The sequence below is a fragment of the Triturus cristatus genome, chromosome 3_2, assembly GCF_964204655.1.
Source record: "Triturus cristatus chromosome 3_2, aTriCri1.1, whole genome shotgun sequence".
Classification (NCBI taxonomy): Eukaryota; Metazoa; Chordata; class Amphibia; order Caudata; family Salamandridae; genus Triturus; species Triturus cristatus.
In genome coordinates this window covers 86,890,633-86,918,367 of record NC_140584.1, presented here as the reverse complement: position 1 = coordinate 86,918,367, position 27,735 = coordinate 86,890,633, and the positions used below count along the sequence as shown (strand labels likewise).

Here is a 27,735-nt window from a genome sequence, read left to right as displayed (position 1 = left end):
CCAAGGGGTCTTTTAAGTTGTCATATGGCTGGGCCGAGCCTCTTTGGCGATCAGCTACTTCAAAGCAAAGTAAAGAAGGAAAATTAATATCAGAGTTTTCAGTCATCGTCGCAAGGCAAAGTTACAGGGCACTCCTAAAGCTTGAAATAACTAAAAAGGACTCCAGATAGTGAATCTTGGAGCCTAAAGGGAATTCCTGACGTCAATGGGAGTCATTATGGCTGATCCTGGGATGACGCAACAGCGCTCCTTAATCCCTTGAGGGACAGTTGAAACCCTGAGCAACTGTGGTGACTGACCAGTGTCTCACTCTGACTTATGAGAAGTATGGCAGAAAATAAAAGAGTTAGGTGGCAATTCCTTTAAGTAAACGGGCTGTAAAGAATCTAAGTGCATTGGGGCTGAAAACACCACCAGGACAGCTCTAGCTTTCTCAGGATGAGTGTCGGCTGTGCAAGAAACTCACCTTGATCATCTTGATCATCTTGATCGTCCATAAGCTGACCCAACCTGTGTAATCAATAAACTTGCAACATTTTATCCACAAAGAGTGCCTTTGTCATTTATTATATTGCGTGCATTTTATTGTTGTTGTAATTTTCAAAGGTCCTTGTTAAACTTGGTCCTTCCTGCAGGGTCATCCCCAAACATTTTGCCTTTGCCCTTCACTTGCTGCTAAATTCTTTTTTGTTGGCTTTAGGACTCTGCACACTTTACCACTGCTAAAGTGTTTGTGCTCTCTTCTTTAAAAAATGGTAAGATTGGCTTATTTCCATTTATCATTTTTAATGTACCTGTAAGTCCCTAGCAAAGGGGCACTTGCTGCTAGCGGGCCTTCAGTACTGACTGTGCCATTCACTTAACGTAACACTTCAAATACGTCTCTGGCCTGCTATTGCAGCCTGTGTTATGCTGTTTTAAACTACCATGTTGACCTGGCAAAGTAAACCCTTTGCCAGGCCCAAACCTTCCTTTTTAATACATATAAATCACTCAAAGGGCAGGGTCCCTTGCATTTGAAATGTTGAACATGTACTTTTGAGGTTTACATGTCCTGGTAGTGAAAAATGTCTAAATTCGTTTTTTTCACTATTGCAAGGCCTACCTCTCCCATAGGATGACATTGGAGTTAGTGTATTAAATTTAAAGCGTATTTTCTAAATTGGAGCAGGTACCCAGTTTATGTTTGGTGTCTCTGAATTTTTTATTTAAAATACTAATTTATCGTGAATTCAGATTGCAAATTACGATTTTGAAAATGCCACCTTTAGAAAGGTGGCATTTTCTTGCCTTAGTCATTTGGTGCCTGCAGCCTGTCTCTGGGTCACATGACTGGGTGTAGTTGACTCTTGGACTATGTGTATTCTTCCTAGACAGCCACACACAATGAGGAGCTTAGGTGTGCCTGGTTTGACCATCACTGGCAGGATGGGAGGAAGGAGCTGGACCCCCCCTCACTTACATGTGAATAGGCTGTGTCCTATCTCTACACAAAGAGCTGCATTCCCCCAGTAGTTAGTCTGGAGCCAGGGCAGGAAGTCAGGGTACCGGTGCACTTCAAAGGCATGCTTCCAGAAGCTTCTCCTCCTCTTCAAAGGTACAACTGGGTATAAATACTGGACCTGTGGATACTCTGCCAGGAAGGACGACTGCTATGCTGCTGGATGAACTGCCACTCTGCTGGACTGCTGCTCTGCAGGAACTGCTGTGCTGCCTTCTTACCTGGGTGAAAAGAGAACTGGACCTGCAACTTCACCATTGGACCCTGGACAACAGAGTGCTCCAAGGGCCAGTCTGCTGGCCTCCTGATCTGAGCCTCAGGTACATAAAAAGTTCCCCAAAATCCTACACCAGAACCGGGACCTAGCTGAAGTGAGTACCTGATCCCCAGGTGGTTCACCTCAGGTCCTAGACCTTTGGTGTGGCTCAGGAAGCTGTATTAAAGATTTTGGTCACTTCTCGACCGCGAACAGGCCTGTTCACACTAAGACCTCGTGGCTTGCATCATGATTTACCATGAAGCTTCGGCAGCCACCACTTCGCTCTCCAGCATCGACTGATATAGTGGACCACCAACTGGAAGCTCCGGGCAACTCCTGCCCCCACCCCCAGCCTGCTGTTCACGCTACTCAACAGACTTCAGTAACACACTCCTTGCTCCATCGTGCTCGCCTCCATCACGAACAGGACTCTTGGCACGGATTTGAGACTGTAAACTTCAGCGGGCCTAACCTGGTGACTGGAGCTGACCAGAGCTCCTTCGCGGTCGGCCTGAAAGTGTGATTTAGATCTGATGCAGCGCGAACAGATAGCTGTGTTTGGTGCTTTGTGCTTTATGGCATTATTTTATACTAAATCTTTACAAATTCATAACTCAGGTTCTACTGTTTTGATTTTTGTCATTTTAGTCGTGTTTTATTTATTAAATTATGCTCTAATTTGGTGTGGGATTTTTTTTTTGTGTGGTGCTTTCACTTTATTACTGTTTGAAGTGTTGCACAAATACTTTACACATTTCCTCTAAGTTAAGCCTGCCAGAGCTGCGCACAAGTTAATTTGGGGTTGGCTTGTGTACCTCACTGCGACTAGAACTGTGGTTGCTGCTTGACCAAGGCTCACATCCCAGTCAACCAACAACCCAAATTCTTACAGTCCTCACAACCTGAAAGGGCTATGCATAGCAGTGCTCTGCTTCTGGCTTAAATTCCACAAAAGAGGAACACGTCTGTAAGGAAGGACATGAGAGGAACACTCAGATGCAAAATCCAGCAAATCTCTTAAACCCTGGTGTTATTTTCTGCAATTTCTATCACTTTAGTGTTTTGATTAAAACACCCGTAACCAGAATCAAATACTAGGGCATAAAGCAGAAATGACAACAATTTCCCGTGCTTTCTACGCCACTTCAAGAGATTTCTTCCCAGGTCCCTTCTCAGAGTGGGACGATTTGGGTCAGAGTCGAATTAAAAGTGCAGGAATTTATCACCAACACAATTATAAGAGCCGAACTTGAAGCATGGGTTTAACTACCGTGCGGATCAAAAAAATGGAGAATAAATCGGCATAAACGTTTGGTTGATTGCCTGAAATTCTCCGCGTGGCCTTATCGATGGCGCAGCTTAATCTAGCTCATTAAAAGTCATGACATTTGGGGCTGCTGAGCCCTCGGAGTAATTTGATTTACTAACATTTATTAAACTAATTAAACCCGGTGCTCAGGATGCATAAGACACCCTTTTATTTCTTATTTCCGAGCACGAACAAGGGCTGAAGGATCAAGTTCCAATGTGAACAATTAGACAGGCCCGTCTTCAGTTTAATACAATGAATTGTCTGGGGCCTTGGATTAATTAGACATCCACACTGCAAGGTGAATGGAGCATTTTTTCCCCCAGGAAGGACATTTCTCACTTACAGATTGTGTTCACTTGTGAAGATGTGCTTTGATTGTTTAAGAGAGACACGTGGATGGAAGACTCAGGGTCCTAAATTGGCCTGTTAGAAAGTTCCGGTACACCGTGTAATTTCACTTTACACTTGTCCCATGAAATTTCCCGAAATTACGCAATTACGCCACGTGGCCTAATTGCACCTATCGATTTCAGCATGGTAACGGGTACACGGTGACAGACCAGAATGAGAGTGGCTTTGTTTTGGCAGTACTTAGGTATTTTTTGTACTATTGTGTTAGTGCAAAGTCGGTCTTCGAATCAGAAATGGATGCAAAAATACATTTTGCTCTAGAATATAGCGATAAATGTTAGTTTCGCGTTTTCTTGTAATTTTTGTGGATTATCGCACAACTATGCAAATTATGCATATTTTGCACACCCTTACTCCTAAACTGTCTAATTCCACAAATTCACGCCTGATGGAAGAACCGAACCATGTGTTAATGGAAACGTGTATTGCCATTTGTTGTCTAGTGCATATTCTGCCTTCAGTTCCTTCTCATAGTCATTAGAATTGCATTTGTATTCCAAGGTTTCCACCGAATATGGTATTCTGAGTCTTCCCGTGAATACATGTTGTTTTCTGATCTATCTTTAAGTTGGTTGGCAATATCTCATTCAGTAACATTGTGTGTGTATGACTTTAATCTTCGAAAGCTGCCTCTAGAGGATTTTGTTTGCTTATATGTTTCTTAGGTTGTTAATCTGCCCATCGCCTTGATGTTAAAGATATTTGAAAAATGATGTTGCTTTTTGTCTCTTGGTTAGAGATATGTGCAGTGTTCGCTGAAAATTGTGCATTTAGTGTTTGTGATTGGTGTGCATGTGATGTGCTTGTTGTGTTGTGATTGAGATGACTATGTCTCTATAGGAGTTGACCCTTTTTGTGTGCCTAAGTTGAATGGTGAATGGATCATGGTAACGTGTTTGGACTTGGGCTTTGTGTTTAATTTTTTTTATTTGTATTTGGGGTATCCTGGCGTGAAATATTGTTGTGATGAGCTCTGTGAGTGAATATATAGTGTATGTGTGCTGTGTTGAATATAGAAGTCGTCTTCTTTCTAATGTGCTCTGGTGTATGACTGTGTGAGGCATATCTTGGCTGTACATCCATGGTCCTGAGCCAGACGGTAGACAAGGAATGGTTGATGTGCATGAACGAGCCACTGTGTGGCTTTCAGACGTCTTTTTTTTTTTTTTTAATAGAAAAGCGCATACATAAATGCATATCACAGCGCATGTTAGCAGCAAGGGTTGTAATGTACCCACTGCTTGGAATATGAAAAAAGAAGCACTCTTCCATAAAGCAGCAATTCCCATGTGTCCATGTTTACAACCACTTAAGCTGTGTTTGCCAAGGCCACCGTTAAGAAACACTGGCACACCCGCTCCAGCTGGCTACCCTGCTGCTCTGGGATCCATGTTCTGCACACTCATCTGTGCTCAGACAGATGCTCGAGATCATGTCTGATATGATGTTTCAGAGCATACATGGATTGTGGTGAAGTGGATTCATGTCTCTTGCATGCCTATGAAGGCATATGAAATTTGTAAAATGTGACCCTGCACAGTTTCAAGGACTACGCATTTCCAGAGCAGTTTGAGCTGAATTTAACTTAAGCAAAGAACATATTAAACCAATCGGAATGTTAGCCCTTGAGGGCAGGAGCCTTGGCATGGCATCCTCGTCAACGATGCCTGAACGTACCCATTGCATAGCATAGTAATATTGCTTCCCAAAAGTCGTGTCTTGGAACTGAGAGCCACTAACTTCCTTCAGATGCTCAGAAGGTAAAACGGTGAGGAAGTGGCTGAGGGCCCTTCAAACCTGCAGTCCGCAGTTTAAATCCGCTTCGCTGCTGGTTTTCCATCCATTGATTTAGAAGCCGTTTTTTTAGGTCCCCCCTCCCCCCCCCCCCAGCCCCCCCCCCCCGAGTATTGGTGTATTACCGGTATCCTTTCTTTAAATACTTTTTAGCTTTGTGTTTGCGCGCTATTTTATTTTTGTGCAGGCTGCAGCATTTTGTAAAGAATGTTCCCTTTTGCTCTCCTTAGTTACACAATCCTATGTGCGATGTGAGCAATGTATTGTATGTTGATGCCACTGTTTTGATTAACAAAGTATAGGGTACACTTTTTGTAGATAAAATCAGTTTTTTCTGTTTTATTTAAAACAACCTTCACATGCTAATTCAAAGCCTATCAGCAGATGACAAACATTATTCGTTAACATGCACTTTTTGGAGACAAAATCCTTTTTTCTGTTTTATTTTAAACCACTTTCACAAGCTAATTCAAAGCCTTTCAGCCTATTACGAACATTATTTAACTCTTCACATTTTGTGAACTTGCCCACTGTTTGCGTCATGTGGATTTTCGTTGCTGACACCCCTTTTTGTACTCGTAGTGTTCCATTATTTTTAGGTTTAACGTGTATGCAATACCCTTATTCCAGACGCAGGATTTTACTTAGTTTAATTAGGAGCCAGGTGAATTTATACTTTTTGTTTTCTGTTTGTGCACTCTTATTTATGTGTAGACTTGAGGAATTTTGCACAGGACTCAGCATGAGATCAGTTTATATTCCTTGTGTATAATAATGTCACAAAAACACTGGTATTTGCACCTATTGATGTAAGAAATGGTCCCTTACATGGATTGCGACATTCTAAGTCCTCTAGGCAGTGCTGTTAGCTGCTTCTTTGGTCCCTTCTGTAATTCCTCATTCTAAGACCTCTAGTTAGTGCTGCTAGCTGGTTTTCTGGTCCCAGTGGTAATTCCTCTTTTCTAGTCCTCTAGACAGTGCTGCAGCTGCTTCTCTAGTCCCAATGGTAATTCCTCATTCTAAGTCCCCAAGACAGTGCTGCTAGCTACTACTCTGGTCCCGTCTGTAGTTGATCATTCTAGGTCCTATAGACAGTGCTGCTAGCTGCAGCTCTGGTCCTGGTGGTAATTGCCCATTCTTAGTCCTCTAAGCAGTGGTACAGCTGTGTTTCTGTTCACTGCCGTAATTCCTCATTTTTAGTCCTCTAGGCAGTGCTGCTAGCTGCTACTCTGGTCCCGTCTAAATTCCTCATTCTAAGTCTTCCAGACAGTGCTGCTAGCGGCTACTCTGATCCTGTCGGTAATTTCTCATTCTAAGTCCTCAGACCCCCCAGGATATAGCGGCATGGATTCGCAAATTTAGCGGCACAAATATGGAAATTTAGCGGCACAAATAAGGAAATTTAGCGGCATTTTTGCGGCACTTTATTTTACTCATAATCATTCATTTTCAGCCTTAAATCAATGGAAACTCTTTTAGCAGAGTATTCCACTTTGAATAGGCAACCTGGAATATGGAACAGAGGAAGCAGCCCACAGGTGAAGGCTGTTATCCTTTGGAAATGCAATTCTCCATTTGCTTTAGTATAGGTTGGTAGCAGTTATCACACCTTTTGACACATTGTGGGACTGGTGTGTGGCACATCCTTAACCCTTTTCTCGCCTGAAAGTCTGAGGGCGGCTGGACACCGCTTTCGTGGACAGGCCATGGCCCTTTGAGCAGGTCCGTGTAGGTCCACTGTGAGAAAAATAACTGACTTTATTAGTATGTAAACCTTTTGAAATCCTACCACTGCCCATTTATTTTAAAGCTCGAAATGATTCTGGTTTCTTCTTCCCACATCCTAAAGCTAACTTCCTGATTTGCAGAAGGGAAGAATATTTGAAAAAATCCTCTCACGTTTGCCTCAATTTGTAACAAGCTAATATAAGAATTTAGCACACAATCCCTGGTAACCCCTAGTTTTACTGCAGAATAATTAAAGACACGTTATCTCTGCCCAGGATCGATGGGTGAGTGAGCCAATAAATTAACCACAAGCCGAGCTAAGGGTCAGTCTTGGCTCGAAGAGTCCATGCACGAGCCAAGCCTTGAAAATGTTTGGCACGTAAAAATATATTCTCAATCGATCAAATATAGTTCGTTTTGGGACAAAACCTATAAAACCATATCAGTAAAATAAAAAAATAAAAAACACACATGCTAGACCTAAATAAATATGGCACTTAAAAGTCAACCTCTAAATTAATGTTATATAAATAAATTAAGATTATAATTTTAACATCATGTCAAGGAAACGGGAAATGAGTAGGCACGGGGGCACTCCTAATATTTTAAATGGGATTAATCAGGGTCTCCGCGATAGGTCAGAGGCGCTGGCGATAGCCCACAGGTCTGCACCACACAGAGTTGCTCTTTGCCCTTGTGCTTTACATGCCTTCAAGGCCGTTTGGATCACGTCCTTTATTTATATTGGATCAGGATCCTGCAGAGTAGAAAGCGCTCCCGGTTGGCTGGGTCATCAGATGTCTTGAGTAGATCAGATGCTGCCTCCACCTCACAGAAGTGTATGGACAGCAGGTGACCTGATTGAGGGGAGAAGAGTTTAATGGGGAGTTGTTTTCGATACCCCTGTGGGCAGGCGCACAACACCCATTGGACGCAAAGGGTTTCAGCCCCCCCCCGTAGTGTGTGGCAGCTCGGACAGCTTCCCAGACACACACACAGCCGCACCCTAGCACTTCACAGGTCTTCGAAAGACCATTTGCATGTTAATGAGGCCTCGCTGTTGTTTCAACCCTTCTAAGAGCCCCTGCAGCTCCACTCTGCCTATTGCTTTAAGATTCAGCCCCCCCCCCCCCCGAATTTTTTTCTTAGCCCCCCCCCCCCCCGAGAAATTTGGCTCTAGTTGCGCCGCTGCCTGTGGGGGCAGAATATCATCAACTACGGGATTAGGTCCAGGGGTTGTACATTGCCGATTTTGCAGGCACTTTTGTAAAAATTGTGTCATTTTTACAAAAGTGCCGATTTCGCGGGCACTTTTGTAAAAATTGCGGCTATTTTACAAAAGGGCCGATTTCGCGGCAAGCCGCGAAATCCTGGAGGGTCTGTCTAGGCAGTGCTGCAGCTGTGTCTCTTGTCACCTGGTAATTCCTCATTCTTAGTCCTCTAGGCAGTGCTGCTAGCTGCTACTCTGGTCCCGTCGGTATTTCCACATTTTAAGTCCTCTAGGCAGTGCTGTAGCTGCATCTTTGGTCTTGTCATGAATTTCTTATTCTTAGTACTCTAGGCAGTGCTGCTAGGTGCTTCTTTAGTCCTGTTGATACTTCCTCATTCTATGTCCTCTAGACAGTGCTGCAAGGTGCTACTCTGGTCCTGTCTCTAATCCTCATTCTCAGTCTTCCAGACAGTGCTGCTAGCTGCTTCTTTGGTTCCTGGAATAATTCCTCATTCTAAATCCTCTAGACAGTGCTACATCTGCTTCTAAGTTCCAGTTGGTAATTCCCACACTTTAAGACTTATATGCATTGCTGCAGCTGCTGGTTTGGTGCTGTCAGTAATTTCACATTCTAAGTCCTCTAGACAGTGCTGCAGCTGTGTCTTTGATCACAGTGGTACTTTCTCATTCTAAGTCCTCTTGGCAGCACTGCTAGCTACTTCTCTGCTCCCAGTAGTAATTCCTCATTGTTAGTTCACTAGGCAGTGCTGCTAGCTGCTACTCTGTTCCCGTCGGTAATTCCTCATTCTAAGACTTTCAGACAGTGCTGCAGCTGTTCCTTTGGTCCTGTGGGTAATTCCTACATCTTAAGCCCTTCAGGCAATGCTGCAGCTGTCTCTCTGTTCTCAGTGATAATTTCTCATTCTAAGTCCTCAAGACAGTGCTGCTAGCTGCTTCTCTGGTCTCATCAATAATTCCTTATTCTAAATCCTCTAGATAATGCTGTAGCTGCTTCTCTGATCCAGTCTGTAATTCACACATGTTAAGTTCTCTAGGCAGCGCTCCAGAGGTAATTCCTCACTGTTAGCCCTCTAGGCAGTGCTGCTAGCTGCTACTCTGGCCAGTCGGTAATTCCTCATTTTAAGTCTGCCAGACAGTGCTGCAAGCTGCTTCTCTGGTCCAGTCGATAATTCTTCATTCTAAGTCCTATAGAAAGTGATGCTACTTCCTTCTCTGGTTTCATCAGTAATTCCTCGTTCTATGTCCTCTAGACAGTGGGGCAGCTGCTTCTGTAGTCCCAGTGGTAATTCCTCATTCTTAGTCCTCTAGACTGCTCTAATTAAAAACAATATCATTTACAATGCCAATAGCTTTAACTTTCACAAATGCAAGACTGATAGCATTGCAAATGCTTGTATCATATACTATCTCTGTTGCCTGTAAGATGGCTCAGTGGGGTAAGTGCTAACATTTGAGATTTGTGTGTGACCCAAAGGTCACAGGTTCGAATCCTGGCCAGCGGGCTTCATCCTACATTGTTTTGGTGTCCACAAATGGAGCACCATTAAGATGGGTGCTAAATCTCAAATGATGCAGTGGCAAGTACTATATGAAACAACTATGATTTATAACATCAAATGTAAATTCTCCATTCGTTGATACAGGGCTATCACATAGATAAGGCAAGGAATCAGCACCACCTGCAGGTAGTAGCAAAGTGTGCTGCATTGCAGGTGGGAGCTGTAAATTGAGCCTTTTTGCTAATGGGTAAAGGTAGGTGCCATAGGTTTTTTGTGAGGTCCGTCCTAGAGACCGCGTTAGCTACTTTGCCAGCCTCATGTAAGAAAAAAAAACTAATAAATAAAAAAATCATACATGCATAGATAAATGGACTTTGGTAACCCCACTTAATCCTTTAGTCTGTTTAACAATCATTAAAATGTTGCTTCTACCCACCACTGCCTATAGCATGAAGCAATTAAGCAGCCCTTTTGCACAGTGAATGATAGCATTTTGTTTAATCAAGTGTGCACATCTGCCTAAAAAGAAGTGCACTTCAGAGCCAGGGTTGGTGGGCCAGTACTTTAATTTAGAAATGCTTTTGTTTTCCATTCTTATGTTTGTTTAAGTTATTTAAATTATGTTTTGAGTCTACAATAATGCAAAGACAATAGGTTTATTTTCTTTGCACAAATATGAATTATGTTTTCCTGTGACATGCTTTAAAACCGAAAAGTGTTTTTATAGCTATCCAAAATACTCATTCTTGCTAAGAAGGATTCTAATGATATTATATGTAATTGTTAATTATTTTATTTAGAATTTTTATTCAAAGCATAAGGCTTATGGTTTAGGTTGTGGCATGCTCTCTTTTTAGTTCTCGTCTAACAGCTCGCATGCACTTTTACTGTATTGAGGGGTATTGTATAAAGCGCTTTGAGCCCGCTCATTACTTAACATTTGTGGGTTACATTGCCACTCGCATCTGCTGCCTTCCAGTTGGGCAGCAGGAGTCGGCAAAACTTCCTCTTTGTGCGCCTTGAGTAGGGACCAAGTACTGAATGCTTCATCTTGATTAGGGCTCTTTACTCTACTGCCACTGTGTTTACGGTACTATTCTTTTTTCCTTCTTCCTCTGCCTCCGTCATGGCATCGGCAGCAGAAGACCCATCAGTACTGCCAATCTCCACCATCAAAGCTAGCATCTCTACTAGTACTCATATAGAACCCCTGACCAGCTGGCCTACTAACCCTGCAACTCTATCTCACTTTCCTATCATCTACCCCCTGATATTTTCGGATCTAATGACCCGTGTCAAATCTGGGTCTCCAAACGACTGTTGCCCTCCCCATGTTACGAGGCTTGCCCTTGCTAACCTCTCTCAGCATGTGCTTCCCTTCCTTAATCAATCTCTAGCGCAAGGCTCGGTCCCTACAGCCTTTAAGAACGCTATAGTGGTCCCTCTGTTGAAAAAGCCAGGGGCTGATCCTTCACATCTCTCGAACTATCGCCCTATCTCTCTCCTGCCTTTCTTGGCTAAAATCTTAGAAACCCATGTTGCAGGCTGCCTTTCTGGCTTTATTGAACAAACGGACTACCTAGAGCCTCGCCAAGCTGGCTTTCGGCCTGCTCACTTCACGGAGTCGGTGATCCTGGCAGCACTGGACTCCCTGAGAGCTAACTCAGACAAGAACATCCCTCAGGCCCTGGTGCTCTTAGACCTGTCGGCCGCTTTTGACACGGTCGATCACAAAATCTTGATGGACCGTGTCACGCAGGCTGGCATACAGGGCCCTGCATTCAATTGGATAAAGTCCTTTCTCGAAGACAGGACACAGGCGGTCCATCTCGGTCCTTTTACGGCCCCCAAGCTCTCCACCACTTGCAGGGTGCCACAAGGCTCATCCCTGTCTCCACTCCTCTTCAACCTTTATCTAAAACCTCTGATCGACTCACTAAAAGATAGAAAGGTAACGACTTAACTATGCTGACGATCTTCAGCTGGTGTTTACCTTGGACTCCGTCGACTCGGCCGCTGAATTTCAAGCCACCATGCTTCACATCCAGCGCTGGATGGACCTCAATCATCTCAAACTGAACCCGGGCAAGACTGAACTAGTTCTGCCTGGGAAGAGTGTGACCCTGTGGGCCCACCATTATTGGCCTACGGAACTAGGCACTCACCCCAACCCTTCACCCGCTGTGAAGAGTCTGGGGGTTACCATTAACTCTGACCTATCACTCAAAGGACAAGTCGGTGCAGTGGTCTCTTCTTGTTTCTTCCAACTACGTAAAATTCGCAAGATCGCTCACCTGCTATCTCACTCAGCGCTTATACAAGTTGTTATCGCCTTGGTCCTCTCACGTCTCGGCTTCTCTAACTCCATTTATCTTGGCCTGCCCCTGTTCCTACTTAACCGTCTCCAACTGGTGCAGAACCAGGCCGCAAGATTAATCTTTAAACAACCTAACGGGCAATCTGCTAGACCTTGGCTATCTAAACTTCACTGGCTCCCAATAGCCCAACGTACAGCATTTAAGACAGGCTGTCTGATCTTCAAAGCACTACATTGCAGGAGTCCTAAATTCATCAGCTGCATGATTTCTAAACATATTCCACGGCGTAACTTGCGTTCTGCCCATCTCCATCTACTAACTCTCCCCCTCTTCAAGCGCAAACGTCAAGGCGGCTGCAGGTTCTCCTACCTTGCCCCTAAATTCTGGAACACTTTACCTCTAGCAATCAGGAGTTGCGATAGTCTGTTAGGTTTCAGAAAGGTACTCAAAGCTTGGTTATTCAAACAAGCTTATGCATAGGTCCTCACGCTGCCAACATGACTCAAATTTAGCGCCATGAAACCTCTTGGTGTCCGTGCGCTCTTACAAGTTCCTTATAACATAACATAACATTGCTTCTTTACCTGAAGCGCCCCCCACCCACATCCATATTCTCTATCAAGGCCCAGTCCCATATTGCTTATTCATCTCCCCCCCCCCCCCCCTTTGAGGTGTTGCTTACACCCTATCAACTCTTCCACTATATTGCTTATTTCCCTCCCACCCCCTTGTTGTCACTCATGGTTAGCCCCCCTCACCCCCCTCCTCCCCGCGCACACACGCGCTATAATGGAGGGAAATAAAACTCTGCAACCCGGCCAGCGCTGGCAGCTTCATATCACTTTTGCCACTTTTATGAAGCAGTGGTTGCTTTGTGTAACTCTATTGCTCCAGTTGCAAAAACAACTGAAGTCCTCATCAAGTCACTCCCTTACCTTACAGACTTGCAGTCGCTCGAATGCAGCATTGCCTGTAGCAATGCACAGATGACTGGCCAGAGGCCGGTGGCTCAGCACACCTGCATTTTGGCATCGACTGAAGTGGATGACTTTATTTTCCTAGTGCGGGGACACAGCATCATTCACTTTCCACTGGTGGTCTTGGGGGCTTGTGTCACAATGACGCACAGGAAGCATACGTGTTTCTTCGTTGGCACTTGCCGGCACAGTCAACTCATTTACTGAGATACCATGTGTTAGAACCGGGGTCTCCAGTTGGCCAGAGTCTGCACCCTGGTCCAAGTAGGGACCGCTGATTCCGACAATGTAGCTTGGCGCGAGGCAGGTAGGTACGCACAAGGCAATGTGTAAAGTGATTGTGCAGCTCACATCCACCCTGACACAGTAAAGCACACACAAAGGGCACTACACCAGTTAGTTAGAACAATGAAAATATATTTATCTCAGTTTCAGGCAAGATCAACAATAAACATATCCCTCAGGAATTATGAGCTCTTGAGTTGTACTACTTTTTGACAGTGTTACTTGTGAGGGGAAATAATCCTTCCATTCCTGGCAGTTTCTTTAGGCAAACATTTGTGCATTTATCAGTTCAGTCTCAGGTCTGCGTTGGCCTGAAAAACGAGCTGAAGGCTAAAATAGTGGGAGTCTTCTAATGTTGGTGCTGTCCCTAGCGTGCTGGGCCTCTCACGCGACTGCCTCCGAACTTAATTATGCCGCGACGGAGGCACTGACAGTCCAAATACTGCCGCAGTGATTAGGGCTGGCTAACGCGAGGTGATAGGCTCTCAGGAGGCCTCGCCTATGGCCTGGTGCAGTCCCTGGTACCATTGCGAGCTGGCCCTCCAAAGGCGGGAGGGGGCGCTAGCGCTCTCCGCTGCCCCACACCCTCGTCCCAGACATCACTGACACCCGCTCCCTGAGCTGTTACCTGGGGTGGGGGTGCAGTCTATCGCTCGCTTCTCCTTCTCCCGGCATCCACAGGTCACGGGGATGGACCTGGAAGACTCGCGCTTCTTGCGCCCCAGAGCGGCTTCCTTTAGTGACGCTCCTCGTTGCTGGGGCAACACCTCGCGCCCGCGCCTGATCGCAGCGCTCACCTGATGTCGCAGGGGGGAGATCCTTGCAGGGCTTCCCCGAGGTACCGGGCCGGCGGCGGTGATTGCAGGCAGGCAGCGCTCTTCCTCCCCAGCGCTTCTCTGCCACAGCGCCTCCCGGTCACGGTGTCTCTTTGCCACAGCGCTTCACTGCCACAGCTCCTTCAGGTCCCAGGCCCACACAGCGCTTTCTCCGCAGCACTTACAATTTACAAGGCAGTTAGACGCCCGGGCCTTCAGTGGTGATTTTGGGAAACAGCGCTTCTCCACAGCGCTTGCAATTGATTCCAGGTCAGTTACCTCGTGCAGGGTTGTAGGGACAGTCCTTGTAGTTTGTTTAGAGTCCCATAATCAGGCCGTCAGTTAGCTTTGTTGGTGGAGACACACTGGAGATGTTATCCCTGGTTCCCCTCTCGCAGGGCAAGATCAGCAGGCAGGCAGGGCTACTCAGCTAACGTGGGGCAGCAGTTTCTAGGAGCAGTCAGCCTCAGTAGTGTAGCAATCCCCCTAGTACAGCAGTCTTCACTCCAGCAGAGAGTATCCAGGTCCAGTAGTGTAACAGGGATATCTGGTTCCCACCCTTCCTTTTATACCCTTAAGTCAGGTGACCAAAAAGGCGGCAAGTTCTGGTGGCAACCTGGGGGGGGTTAGAAGGTTCTGGAAGAATCTAGGGACACTGTGGTGTTCCCTGTTCCCTCTGTCCTGTCTATCTATGGTGACACGAGGCGGGGCCGTCAGGGTTACAGTAGCATCCAGTCCCTGCCTATTCCAACTACTAGTGCGCAGACAGGACGGTGGCCTCACCGCAGGAGCAGGGGCCGGTGGCGGGCATGTTTTTAGGAGAGAGCACATGCACCTCAGCACTGTTTAGCAGCGGTAAGGTGCCCAGAGTCCTATGTCCAACAAAAAGGGCGGTCAGATAAGAGGCAAAAAGGGAAAAAATGTAGGGGAAGATCACCCTAGGGCTGACAGGTCTAGCATCATGTTACATAGTGAGAGCTGTTTGACGCCACCTTCACTCCGCCTCCAATGGTTCGGGTGATTGCAAATGTTTGTGCTATTTTCGAGATGCAGGATTTATTTCTAAACGCGATTAATTTTTCTTTCTTATGTCGTGTTGCTTATACTCAGTCACACCCCCTGTTGTGTTGCTTATTCCCCTCCACTTGTTGCCCCTGTTCCGTAGCCCACCCCTCCAACTGCCATAATGAATAAAGCGATATAACACGGCCAGTGCTGGCTGCTTCATAGTGCCTTTTTACCATCTCATTTTTTTTTTGCGTTTATGAAGGCCTTATGCTCTCATGCATGAATGAATGTTTCCTGTATAGTGTTTTTACGCTACCAGTAAGCTGAACTGCACTTCCAGTTTTTCAGACACACTGCCATCCCGGGATTAATGTATGCTAATTCACATCTTTCAGCCCCAGCTGAATTTCATCCATTCACACTTGTTGATCTTCAACATGGCTAAATGATATCGGTAAAGCCAATAGCTCTTGCATATGCGAGACCTATTGGCTTTGCCAATACTTGTTTTTATCCCTTTTTATTTTTGTGGCATGTTATTTACAGTTGAAATATTTGAAGAATTAACCAATAATATGTGTTTCTTGTGGTGCGACTAATTCTGCGATAGCTCTTAATACTGGTATTTAGCTTCCTTCCAGAGTCTCCCAATTTTATAGGCAAAGTACCAAAGGCTTTGATAGGTTAAGTGAATGTCCTAACAAGGCCAACAGAAGTGTAATTGTAGCTTCCTCTATTCACTGAATGTAGTGCTTGGGTGCAGATTACTGTTTCTGCCTCCGTTCTCATAGCTTCTTCAAGCTTCAAGGTTGCATAGAAGTTGGTTAAATCTCTAAACTAAGGCCATGGTTATGAGTGGGTGGAATGTACTACTCATTGCATATACCAACTACAAGGGATGAGATATGCACCTGGCCCTTTAAATATCCTAGTCTGAGTTTTTCTTGGAAAATGGGGAATGACATCCAGAATTACGTTCTTTTTACCTGAATTTCCACTCCAGTAATTACCTCACGTTTTCACCCAGTAAATTTCAGCAGGTTTGACCCACATACTTTTCCTATTGAAAAACTGGAGGTCGGACCCTACTCACAGAATTGTGACAGGTGTGGTTACAGGAGTTACCACGTATAGTAGAATTCACCACCCAGCTAATATTTATGGCTTGTTAAGTTAGAAATAATGTGGAATACAAACATAGAACTCTCAGAATAGGCAGGCATTAGGAGCCTGGATGTAATTGATGCAGGTAATGGTGTGTTATTTGTGAATTTCTTCTTTGAAGGAGGAACATGAACATGGTTGTAGATGAGAAAGAGTGGACTGCATTTTTGAATTAGAGGCTGACTGAACTACAGGAGGCTAGGTCAAGAGGGTTCCTATATACTGTACTCAATAAGATTTACTAACAGCAGTCAGGCAAGCAAAAGAAGACAGACTATCCAGAGAAAGATGCTGGAGGGGGTGAAATAAAGATGATTCCTCCATACATGTGATATGGAGATGAGTGTGAGGCGACCCTAAAATGAATATGGGACAAAATTATGATTCCCGCGCAAACGTTGTGCAGGTATCAGAATTCAAACCCTGTAGATTTCTCACATGTGGTAATAACTGGTTGTGATGAATATCGCACCCATTCTATTTTCCCCAGGTCATTTTCAGCAAGATGAAATTTACTAGAAGAAAAATTACTATTAAATAATGAAACCTGTGCAATTCAGCTGCATATATATATATGAGTGAAAACATTGATGCGGAGATATTTACTGTACCCAGTAAATACCTCAGCCCCATGTGGGGCACTGTTATTATCCAGGGTCTGTGTATTCTATCCAGTGGAAGTACCGTAGACTAAGTGTAATATGGTCATGGACATCTTTCACGGGGTTCACGTTTGGCAGAATTGAATATGGTTCCAAATAAAATGTGGCCCTTGGTAGGATAGTGTGTGGATCCTGAATATCTAATACAGAATATTGTCAGACACTAATATTGAGAACAAAATATTGAAAGATAAATATAGATTTTCTATACCTAACTCCTCATATACATGCACCTTAACTTTATATTTATTCACTGAAAAAGCAAAGGCTACAGGGCTGTTATAGTTAGTCTCAGATTTCAATCGCACAAAACAATTGAAATTCAGCAGTTCTAGTAACCTGAGCTAACTATAACTCACCCCCCCCCCCACAATGAACTGCTTCTGACCGCACATATGACATCACTCATGACATGACCAGTAACATCACTGATGACATAATCCCGTGAGTGTTTCGTAAACGTTTGAGACTTAAAGATAAATACTAAGCTGCAGCATAAGTTTAATTACTCTTCTTTCTGTACTAGTAATTAGTCATACTATTTCTAACATCTCATCTGAGTGGCTGTGTCACTGTCTGTATCAGTGTCTGAGTGGAAGTCTGAGTGGCTGCATGGGTGTGTGAATGGGTATGTGAGTGGCTGTTTGGATGTGTTGGTGGGTATGTGAGTAGCTGTATGGATGAGTCAGTGGCTGTGCGCGTGGCAGTATTGGAGAGTGAGTGGCTGTATGGGCGAGGTAGTGGCTATGTGAGTGGCTGTATAGGTGAGTGCGTAGCTGAATGTTTGTATAGGTAAGTGAGTGGGTGTGAGTGTCTGTATTGGAGAGTTAATGTTTGAGTGACTGTAAGAGTGAGTGATTGGGTATGTGAGTGGTTGTATGGATGGGTATGTAAGTATTTCTGTGGGTGTGTGAGTGGTTCTATGGGTGAGTGGCTATGCCAGTGACTGTATGTGTAAGTGAGTGGATGTGTGAGTAGCTGTATTGCTGAATGAGTTGCTGTATGGGTGTGTGAGTGAGTATGTGAGTGGCCATATGGATGTGATGGTGTGTATGTGAGTAGCTGTATGGATAAGTCTATGGGTGTGTGAGTGAGTGGTTGGGTGAGTGGTTCTGTGGATGATGTCATTTGAGATATCATCAGTGATGCCAGTGACCGTGTCATGAGTGATGCAATATATGAGCTCATAAGCAGTGCATTGCGAGGGCGTAAGTTATAGTTAGCTCAGGTAAGTATAACCGCTAAATTTCAATGGTTTTGTATGAGTGACATCTGAGCCTATAACGGCCCTGTAACCTTTGTTTTTTCCAGTGAATTTCTAATTTTTTTTTTTTAATTCGGTTCCCTAACTATAAAGTCCCTGTAGCATTTGATGCTTGCAGTCAATTTCTAAGGTTGGTCAATATTATTTCCAAACTATAACGACCAGTAAATTTCAAAGACTTTTTACATTTTATTTCTTAACTGTAACCTTTTAGAGTGTGTGTGTGAGTGGCTGTATGGGTCTGTGAGTGGGTGTGTGAGTAGTTGTGAGGGTGTGATAGGCTGTATGGATCTGTGAGGGGGTGTGAGTGACTTTGGAACTGTGAGTGGGTTCTTGAGTGTCCGAGTGGGTTTTTGAGTGGGTCTGTAAGCGGGTTTATGAGTGTCAGTGGGTCTTTGAGCGGGTGTATGAGTGTCTGAGTAGTTCCGTGAGTGGGTGTGACAGTCTCTGAGTGGGTCTGGGAGTGGATGCATAAGTATCTGAGTGGATGCCTGAATGGGCTTGTGAGTAGGTGCATGAGTCTCTGAGTAGGTTCATGAGTGAGTGCATGAGTGTCTCAGTAGTTTTGTGAATGGGTTTGTGAGTCTGAGTGTGTCTATGAGTGGGTGTGTGAGTCTCATTGGGTCTGTGAGTCGGTGCATAACTGTGTGAGTCCAGGATATCCAGGATTGGGTACCCATGAATGGACATCAGTTAAGCACTACGTCCAGGTTTTACATTGAAGGGGTCATTGCATCAGCCTTACTCATGGTCTTGACGGGAGAAAGGCTACTAAAAGATTTTGCAATTTGAGATCTGATGATAAATGAAAAAATCTGTCTGGTTTCCTCTTCACTGAAACGCTACTATGTCCAAGTTTTGATCTCAGTAGGTACTGAATCTATGACATTGGTTACGCCTTCAATCATTTTTCCAAGTCATTTGTTTATCTGTGGCGATGTACTTTTGCCTCACCTCCCATAATGTGACCCAATCATGTAATAAGCAGTAGACTAATGGTTTAGTCTTACAGTTTAGTTAATTTTCTGAGAAACATTATACCATGTGACACGTTTAAGCATCTGCAAAAATTTAAATCAGCAAAACAGAAATAAACCGCTAGTGCTGGCCATGCACCTTTCCCCTCATATTCTAAAGTTATTTCCAAGCAACTGGTTCCCCATCTCAAATGCAACATATGTTGAGTCATTGTGACTTTTTGCAGCGAGTGAGTGTGAACAGAAAATTAGTGAACGCTGATCCGAGCTTTCAACATTGTTATGGTTTTTCTAATCAAAATGAACTGTGGCATTTTACGTGAACTACACATTCAGATTATATAATTTAAGTAGCTGCTTACCTTCCTCTGCTGGAAACCATATTGTCAATATCCACAATTTCAATAAATTTTTGCCACAACATTATTTACCGAAAACTACTGTTTGTTAAGCTGGCATATGTGTATGTGTTTTTGGAATAGCTCTTTCCCTTTAGCTATGAATGCTAATGTTCATAGTGTGTCCGACTCTCAAAGATTTGTCTATCAGTAAGTGAAATTTGCTCGAGACTTAGTAGTGAATTGCCATGAATATGTCTCGCCTACCATGGCAAGCAACGTTGTGATTCTGGTTTTCTCTGCTGATCAGTGCCCATTTATGTGTGTATGTGTCTCCGTCGTATCAGTATCATATAGTTAGTTGAAAGCACCATTTGTGCTCCCAAGTTGCATGTATCTTTTGGGAACACTCCACATATATTTGTTTGTAAAATAGCCCAGCAGATTTAACACACCCTCCAGAAGTCAAATTATTTCTCCGTGCTATCCATCTCTAAATAAGGCCCGAAATGTATTGATGGGATACACAACATGTCCTGTGTGGAAATACCTGAATTCGTGAATAAACATCTAGGAATTTGTACTCAGTGCTGCATAGCAATTTCAAATCAATTGAGACAGACTAAATCAGTAAGTGAACAGCCAAGTTGCAATTGTCATTAAAATATAGTTTATCTTATTAAAGACTTAAGCGCAGCATATTGTCTCTCGCTTTTGGAAACCATATGTTTGGAAGCCCTACCTACGATTCAGGGGCATAACTCAGGCCAAAGTAGCCCATGTTGTACAGAGGGGATCCCCAGCTCTACGGGGGGCGGGGGGGCGCATATAACCTAAAGCTTATGAATATCTGTGATTTACAGAGCCTCAAGTGCCCCTCAACGCCTGCTGCTGGGGGACCCAGCATCTTGCTTTACGCCACTGACTGCTAAGATTTCTCCGAAGGCCTACGCACTGTCACCTAACTCAGATGCGTCTCACAGGCTAGGTAATTGTTCGAACAGAAAAAAATGTCAGTCGGCCTCGCACAGGCTTCTGGGTATGAGCAGCTCCAATTAGCTCAGCCATGCAAGCGAATCGCAGGCCACAGGAAGCATGAGGCGGATTTCACAGACAATAAACAGATAGTCATTATTGAAAGTTAATTGAGTGGAAGGCACATGAACTTGGAATCCTCTAGTGGTGTCTGCTGGATCCTTTCTCGCTCACCATGGTGAATGAAAATACATTTCTCTTTTATGCAGAAAACAAAGAGCATAGTCTTGTCAAATAGTATTTCAGATATCAATGCCAAAATGCAGTTTAAATGTACATATTGTTCCTTTGGAGTCCCATTGTACCTGCGAGGATGTACATCCATTTATATTTCTAAAGATTCCTTCATTGTATCTCAACACAAAATGGAATATTTCTCCACAGAATGTTGCTCCCAGCCACACGTCCTTATGGAAACACAATTCTGTTGTCGAACTATAAACTCAAGAATAATGACTCGAGATCTGTGGACAAAAGGCCGGCCGTGAGGCCATTCCCGGCGCCTCCACCACCCACACAAGTCCTTAAGTAGGCAGGCAAACAAAAGCCCGATGTTGGCTGTCACCGGGCTTACATTTTGATGCTGCCCTCCTCCAGAGCGCTCTAGACACCTACAGGTAGCCGCTCTGATGGACTTGATTAGTCATAGGTTATATATAGGGTAGGCATAGAATACATAGCCAGCTCTCTAGTCCTGATGCCTTTGCGCCATCCGGAGGGTCCGGTGAAGCTTGGGTAAGTAACTCAAGCAGTACGGAATGTAATCCCTCGCGGAGCTCAATGGAAGAATAAAATGTCTTGTCTTAGGAGAGATATGGCGTTGCCACCAAATGGTTATAACGCCCTATGCAAATCTTGCTGCTGGCATAATATAGTGAAAGAGCAGAGTCACAGTGGCTTCCACAATGTTGTTACAAAAAAATTCCAGTTTCTCTTAGGTCGACTTGTTTGGGCTTTCCCTGGTGGTAATGCTAATTGAAAAGTTACGAATAGAGTCTACGTGATACACTTGTTGGAATATTGGTTTGTTATTTGGACCTGGACCGAAATGCTGTGAAAAAGTTTCCAATTGCATCTTGATAATGGGCATAGGTGTCTAGTGTTGCTTATTTGTTACAACTGGTGCCTTCTTTTTACCCGTAGAATTTCCCTTTACCACGTTGGACATATGCAGCCTTTGTATCACAACTGGATGCAGTAGAAGCCATCTGTAATGCAAAGTTATATTTCCATCAGGACTAAATGGGTTTCAGGAAAAAGAAGACTTAAAAAAAAAAAAAGTATAACTAAATTGCGTCATCATCTGTAAGGCTAATTGACGTTGGGTTGATTAGTACAAATTTGCTACATTGTTCTTTAACCTTTAAGTAAATTGTGCTGCTCTGGGTGACATAGGCAGTATCTTTGATATAAAACCTCTGGTTTAACCCACGGAAATGGAGCAGAAAGGAGAGTGCCCACATTTGTGCAAGCTTGTTGGAGACTGAGCAGCAGTATACCTAGATACCTCCTACTAGGCAGCAAGCACTTCTTCACATGCACTGTTCACTATTAAGTTTAGTTAGATGGATATTTCTTTGCCTTCTTTCATAAAGCGTTTTTGACGTAGACGTTCAAAGGTGTAGCTTCAATAGGAATAATTGCCACATTTAATATCTGTAAGCACTTTGCAATAAAGAGGTCTGTCCGCTGTTCGGTGTACCCATTCATCTGGCTGCAAAAGAAAACAATCCATCTCGCACGATTAGACCTAGTAATAAAATGACATATGGTCACAGCATGTAGAATGATAATACATTTATTAAAGGGGATACTGAAACATTGCCTCAAATTGTCAATAACCTGTTCTTTCGTATGCCCAGCAGTTGGTAAAATAGGAACCGCAGGGTTTAAAAAATCAATTTGGAAGCCCACTTTTCCTGCAAGTAAAATGGGCTTCAATTTGCATTTTAAATGTTAACTATTAGCTTGGTGGTGGATTTTGATCTCTCTTTAAATATTCAGTAGCAAAATGAGCCTTACACGCAAATGCATCAGATTAGATGAGTGCTGAAACATGCATACAATGAGACCAATTGTATGTTTTATTTTTGTAGATCATTTAATTCAATAAAAAAGGCATTTGAGAAGCTCAAGTATAGTCTATTCTCCATTGGACCTATCCTCATGGCCGGGAACTTGCACAAAGATTCTCAATATTCAGCAGTCCACAAGACTTTGGTAATAGATTCATAGTGTCCAGACATGTCTGCTTCATTAACTTGCTCATTTACTGAAGATAAGATTGGCGTGCTAATGCCATATTAGTATTACTGCTTGATTTAGATATGTCACCTTTTCTGTAACATGAAAACAGCCGGCTTGAGAAATAAACTCATGCAAACAACACAGATACCTTTACAACATACTCTTTCTCTATGATATGGTACTACCGGTGCCCCATAATGTTGGGGACTAAAGATAAACTAATGCTCTGTTTCAATGAAGGCAGTGGAAAACATGGAGGGGCGGGAAAAGGACATGTGGGCTAAGGGAAAGAACATAAATTAAAGATTTCAGAAAGCAATACGAGTTGTGCAAATATTTTTAACTGTCATAGGGTTAAATCAAATGAAAGATGCTATGAAGAGAGGGGAAATTTGGTTGAGAAAAGCACTGTGTGAAAAAAGGTAAACAATGTTTGCTTGTTATATTGTGAAAATCTCCAGAAGTAAAGATATATCCCTTGAATCAAGTGAACAATGCAGGATAAAAAAGTGAAAGTGTAGACAGGTGACCATAATCGTAGCAAAATTGAAACAATGCAAGGCGTTAATAAATGCTGCAGAGTCATCCTATAAATGTTATTGAAATTGGGAAGAAATATAGGATAAACCCACCACCATAAAGCGACTGCTATACATTAGAGACTGGTCAGAGATTAGGGCACCCAGTGAGATGGTGGTGGGTGGTAAAGGTGGTTAAGACCAGCCCTTTGTTCATTCGATCTGAGTGAGAAAAAAGAGGTAATTGCCAACCACACTTTACTGTCATTGCCCCAACTGCAATTGCTTCCACTTTGTTTGTATGAGGCGCAGATGACTGGCCATGTGATGTCGTGATGGGACCCTGGATTTGGTCTTAACAAAATTTTTAAATTGAAGGGTGGAAGAATTGAATCACGATTTTTTTGACCCAGTCATATCATCACAGAAAATGGTGCCACATCATCCTTAAATACCATGATTTCATGGGAAGTGACGTCATACAGTATTTTTCCTTGACTCAGTGATGGAGAGTGAATACAATGCATTCGGATTATAGTTGCAACCCTGTCAGAGTACAGAAGTTATCCATTACCATGTTTTTCTGTGGCGCTGCATGCTAGTTCATCCTGTGCGAAAGTGTGATGCCCTTAGTGCCCCCGTCTCTGCTCTCTTGTAAACTAGGGATTATCAGTAGAGAGTGTCAATAGCACATGGTTTGCAAGGGTAGCCTTAAGGGTCGCTGGTGTCACTTCTGCCAACACCTTAATGCTGCTGCCAACAAAGAAGCAGTGGTTCTCCTTGGTATCCATGACACAACCACTAAGAGTTCCTGCCACGTACTTGCCACATTCTGGACTCAGGATATTTTTAGAAGTATCCCTCCTGCACTACACTTCTTATTGGCTTTTCCACAGATATTACCATTATATTTCAGTTTTTTTAAGTTTAAAGTGAAAGTTTATTAAAGAATTTGCAATGATAACATGTGAATGAACAACAGAAATCATTGAACATAAATTCATAAAATCTAAAACAAAAAATACAAAGAGCACCAGCAGAAAAACATAAAAGAAAACAATAATATAACAAATGCGAAAATACACAGTGAAAAATTCCGAGGAAAATAAACATAACATAATAAATAAAGTAGAAAATTTTTAACATAACTACAGCATAGAGGTTTAAGTACTTCTTCAATTCGGGGTTTATGAGAACATGCAGTATGAGCAGATTTATCTAAGAATGAGGTAACTGGGAGCCATAGGAGATCGCTTTTAATAGCTAACAAAACAGGGTGTATGTAAGCCCTATCATGTCTATGGTGATAACATACACCATACCACCATGCTTGAAATGATACTTGAGAGGAGTCCTTCCAAGATTTAGTAATCTGCTGGAAAGCTACCGCTAGAAGTAAATCAATTATAGAAAAATCACCAGATTGGGATAACCGATAATTGGAAACGCTACCTAGAAAAAGATTAATAAAATTAAAAGGGGAGTGGGAATTAAAAACTGAATTCATCTGTTTCCAAACTTTTACCCAGAAGTCATAAATAAGGGGTCATTCAAATAACATATGTTTAAGATCTGCAAAAGTGTGAGCACAGGAGCAACATTTGGAGGATAATGTGGGATCTAATTTATGAAGTCTAACAGGGGTAATGAATAATCTATGATATATAAAAAATAGTGTTTGAGTTGTGTTAACCGAGTCTAGAAGACCTTATTTTAGACCAAATCTTATTCCAATGGGAAAAGTAGATTGAAACTCTATCTCCCAAAAAAGTTTGTCAGTTTTATCTCTATCTTCCGGAATTAGAGTTATATGTTTATATATTTGAGAATCAGAAGGTAATGAGTCTAATAACTTGCTAAGGGTAGAAGAAGAAAATTACAGTACTTGTTCAGAAGAGAGATTATATTATATTTCAGTTTTTAAAATTGGATTTCCCTCCAACCTTATTGTAGTGCTCATTTTTGCAGTAGAGGAATTTTCGTGCCAGCCTGTATATCATCCCTCCTTCTTCTCTTTGAAGGTAACAGCCGAGCTGGATGCCTGGAATGAAGACCTGTTACGGCAAATGAATGACTTTAACACCGAGGACCTGACACTGGCTGAGCAGCGCTTGCAGCGTCACACAGAGCGGAAGCTGGCTATGAACAACATGACTTTTGAGGTGATCCAGCAGGGGCAGGATTTACACCAGTACATCATGGAGGTCCAAGCTTCTGGTAAGAAGACCTTTTATGGAGAGCTTGTTATTTAAGAAATATAAAACACCGTTGCCCGGTAATGCATGCTTTTTTGGATTGAAAACTATGGGTGTGATTCCTAGTTTGGAGAAGAATTCCTTTACCTGTGTAAACAGGAGTTTCTACAGGGTTCTGAATTCTGAATTGTGTGATGATTGTCGCACTCTCCTTGACTTCTTCAATAGATTTTGCAGGTCAAATTGATGACATTCATCAGGGCAAAATGTGTGGGGAAAATGTCAAAACATGCAGATTGATCTACAGATTATGCCCTATTTTATTCTCCAAAACACGGAATAGGAGTATCTGCATTACTGGGTGCAATGAAAACTGTTTGCATTACGACAATCCGGGCCGCAACCTTGAAAAGGATACTGGATAAACGTATTTAATATGTGCAAGGTGCTCATGAGAAGAGAGCAGTGTTATAGTAGAAGGGCTCACTAATCAGCACGTGTATCTTTTGAACTGGTATGGGCATAGATGTCTTCATTTAAGAATCCTATGTTTTTCGCTGTGTATTACTCAGTCCTGTTCAAACTAGGAAAACTTCATAAGGGTGAGGGTCGGCGGAGAAGATATTATGGAATAAAGGAAAGATGGTTTCATCTGGTGGCAATGTTAGGAAGCCCACTAGAGAAGAGAGGAGAATGCCATCCGTTATGCAGGAAAGAAACTGAAGAACCCTTGTCCTTTTACTCTATAAAATAATTTACAGTAGTTTTCCAAACATTGATAATTTCGAGCCCTTACATTCTTTCTATTGTTCAGTTTTAAACCTCTCACTCGCTTTATTGGTTTACCTTTTGAACACATCCCTACTTTCTTCACTGGCGAGTTCATTTGAATCTCTTCAAGGCTCCTCATGCTACCCAAGATTCTCTTATTTTACGTCACCAGCTAGCTCCTTGGTCCATTGTAACCGCTGCTCCCCTAGATCCTCTCCTCTTAGTGGCAGGGAGCCCTTTGAGTATGTTGCGCTTAAAAAATCCTTAACATAATTGATATTTATTTTTGTATTAATTGTACTACTGTTTAACATTTGATGTTCCATACTTACCACATTTTGTAACTCTAGTACTTATCTTAAATCAATAACTGCGGACGGATAAGCCTTTTCAAAATTAGGACGTTACACAGTTCTTAACTCAATAGTTGCTTCCTGCAGTAACTTTTAGTTCAGTAGAGGTTAACCAGTATCCTCAATAGCATAATGTGAACTTTTCTGTTGAGAATTGCGTTGGAATGGGAAATTTCGACCTGCCTAGGAAAAGCACACCAGGAAGAGAACAAATGACAGTGTATAATGTGGTTTTCTAAATGTTACTTTAACAGATTTCTTACCAAACAGCCCCAACACAGTTGTTAGAAAGTAATTGAAATGATCTGTTTTACAGTTGAAGATTGCATCGGTAAAATGTCTGGTTGCATTTAAATTGAAAAATACTAGTGACTGAAAAAACGATTACATGAACACATTGAGCTAATACAGGTGACAATGTGCAGAGTTCACCCACAGTTCAGTTCTGTCACACTACGACCGGCGAGACAACTGAACTACTTTGCCCTGAAAAGACCCCAGGCCATAACTCTCTTTTCCTACCATCATGTACTTCTTAAAAATGACTATCAATAAACATACCTGTTGTAAAACAAAGACGATGGAGGCACTATATTATGTTTATGGTTCACATAAAAATTAAATTGACAAATATGCCTAAAACACAGTTTTTAACATGTTAGCTGACCTTTTTTAAGCATTGATCATATTTAATACATAGGTGTTTTATCCATGATGTAATTTATCATGAAGAAGATAGCCTAAATGTGTTCTTAAATATCTTGAACTATTTCTCACCTGCTTGGTAATGTCTTGAGAGAACATGAACTCTTTATTTGCTGCATCTGATTGGAACATGTCACAAAATACTAAACTTATTTATAATTGCAGATAGGCATACCGTAACAATATCTCTGTGTTACCAACTCTCTATAATTTGATAGGAACAGGTAATTCCTAGAATTAAAACACAAGTGTATATATAGACAACTCGAAAACACGTGCATAATCACCTCTCCTCAAATTCAGAATATCTACCTTAAGCTAGGTCACTGTCTGCTTTTTGGACGGTTAGCATAATTTCTGCTTGGCGT

General features: G+C 42.8%; 1 protein-coding gene across 8 annotated transcripts in view; it reads left to right on the top strand.

Moving 5' to 3' along the window:
• Positions 1 to 27,735, top strand: part of KALRN (kalirin RhoGEF kinase) — a 1,569,312-nt gene that overhangs the window by 932,949 nt on the left and 608,628 nt on the right. For all 8 annotated transcript variants that reach the window (XM_085647304.1, XM_085647302.1, XM_085647305.1 and 5 more), the window contains exon 14: positions 25,365 to 25,560. In XM_085647304.1, the coding sequence (XP_085503430.1) occupies positions 25,365 to 25,560 (196 nt within the window). The remainder of the gene's footprint in view (positions 1 to 25,364; positions 25,561 to 27,735) is intronic.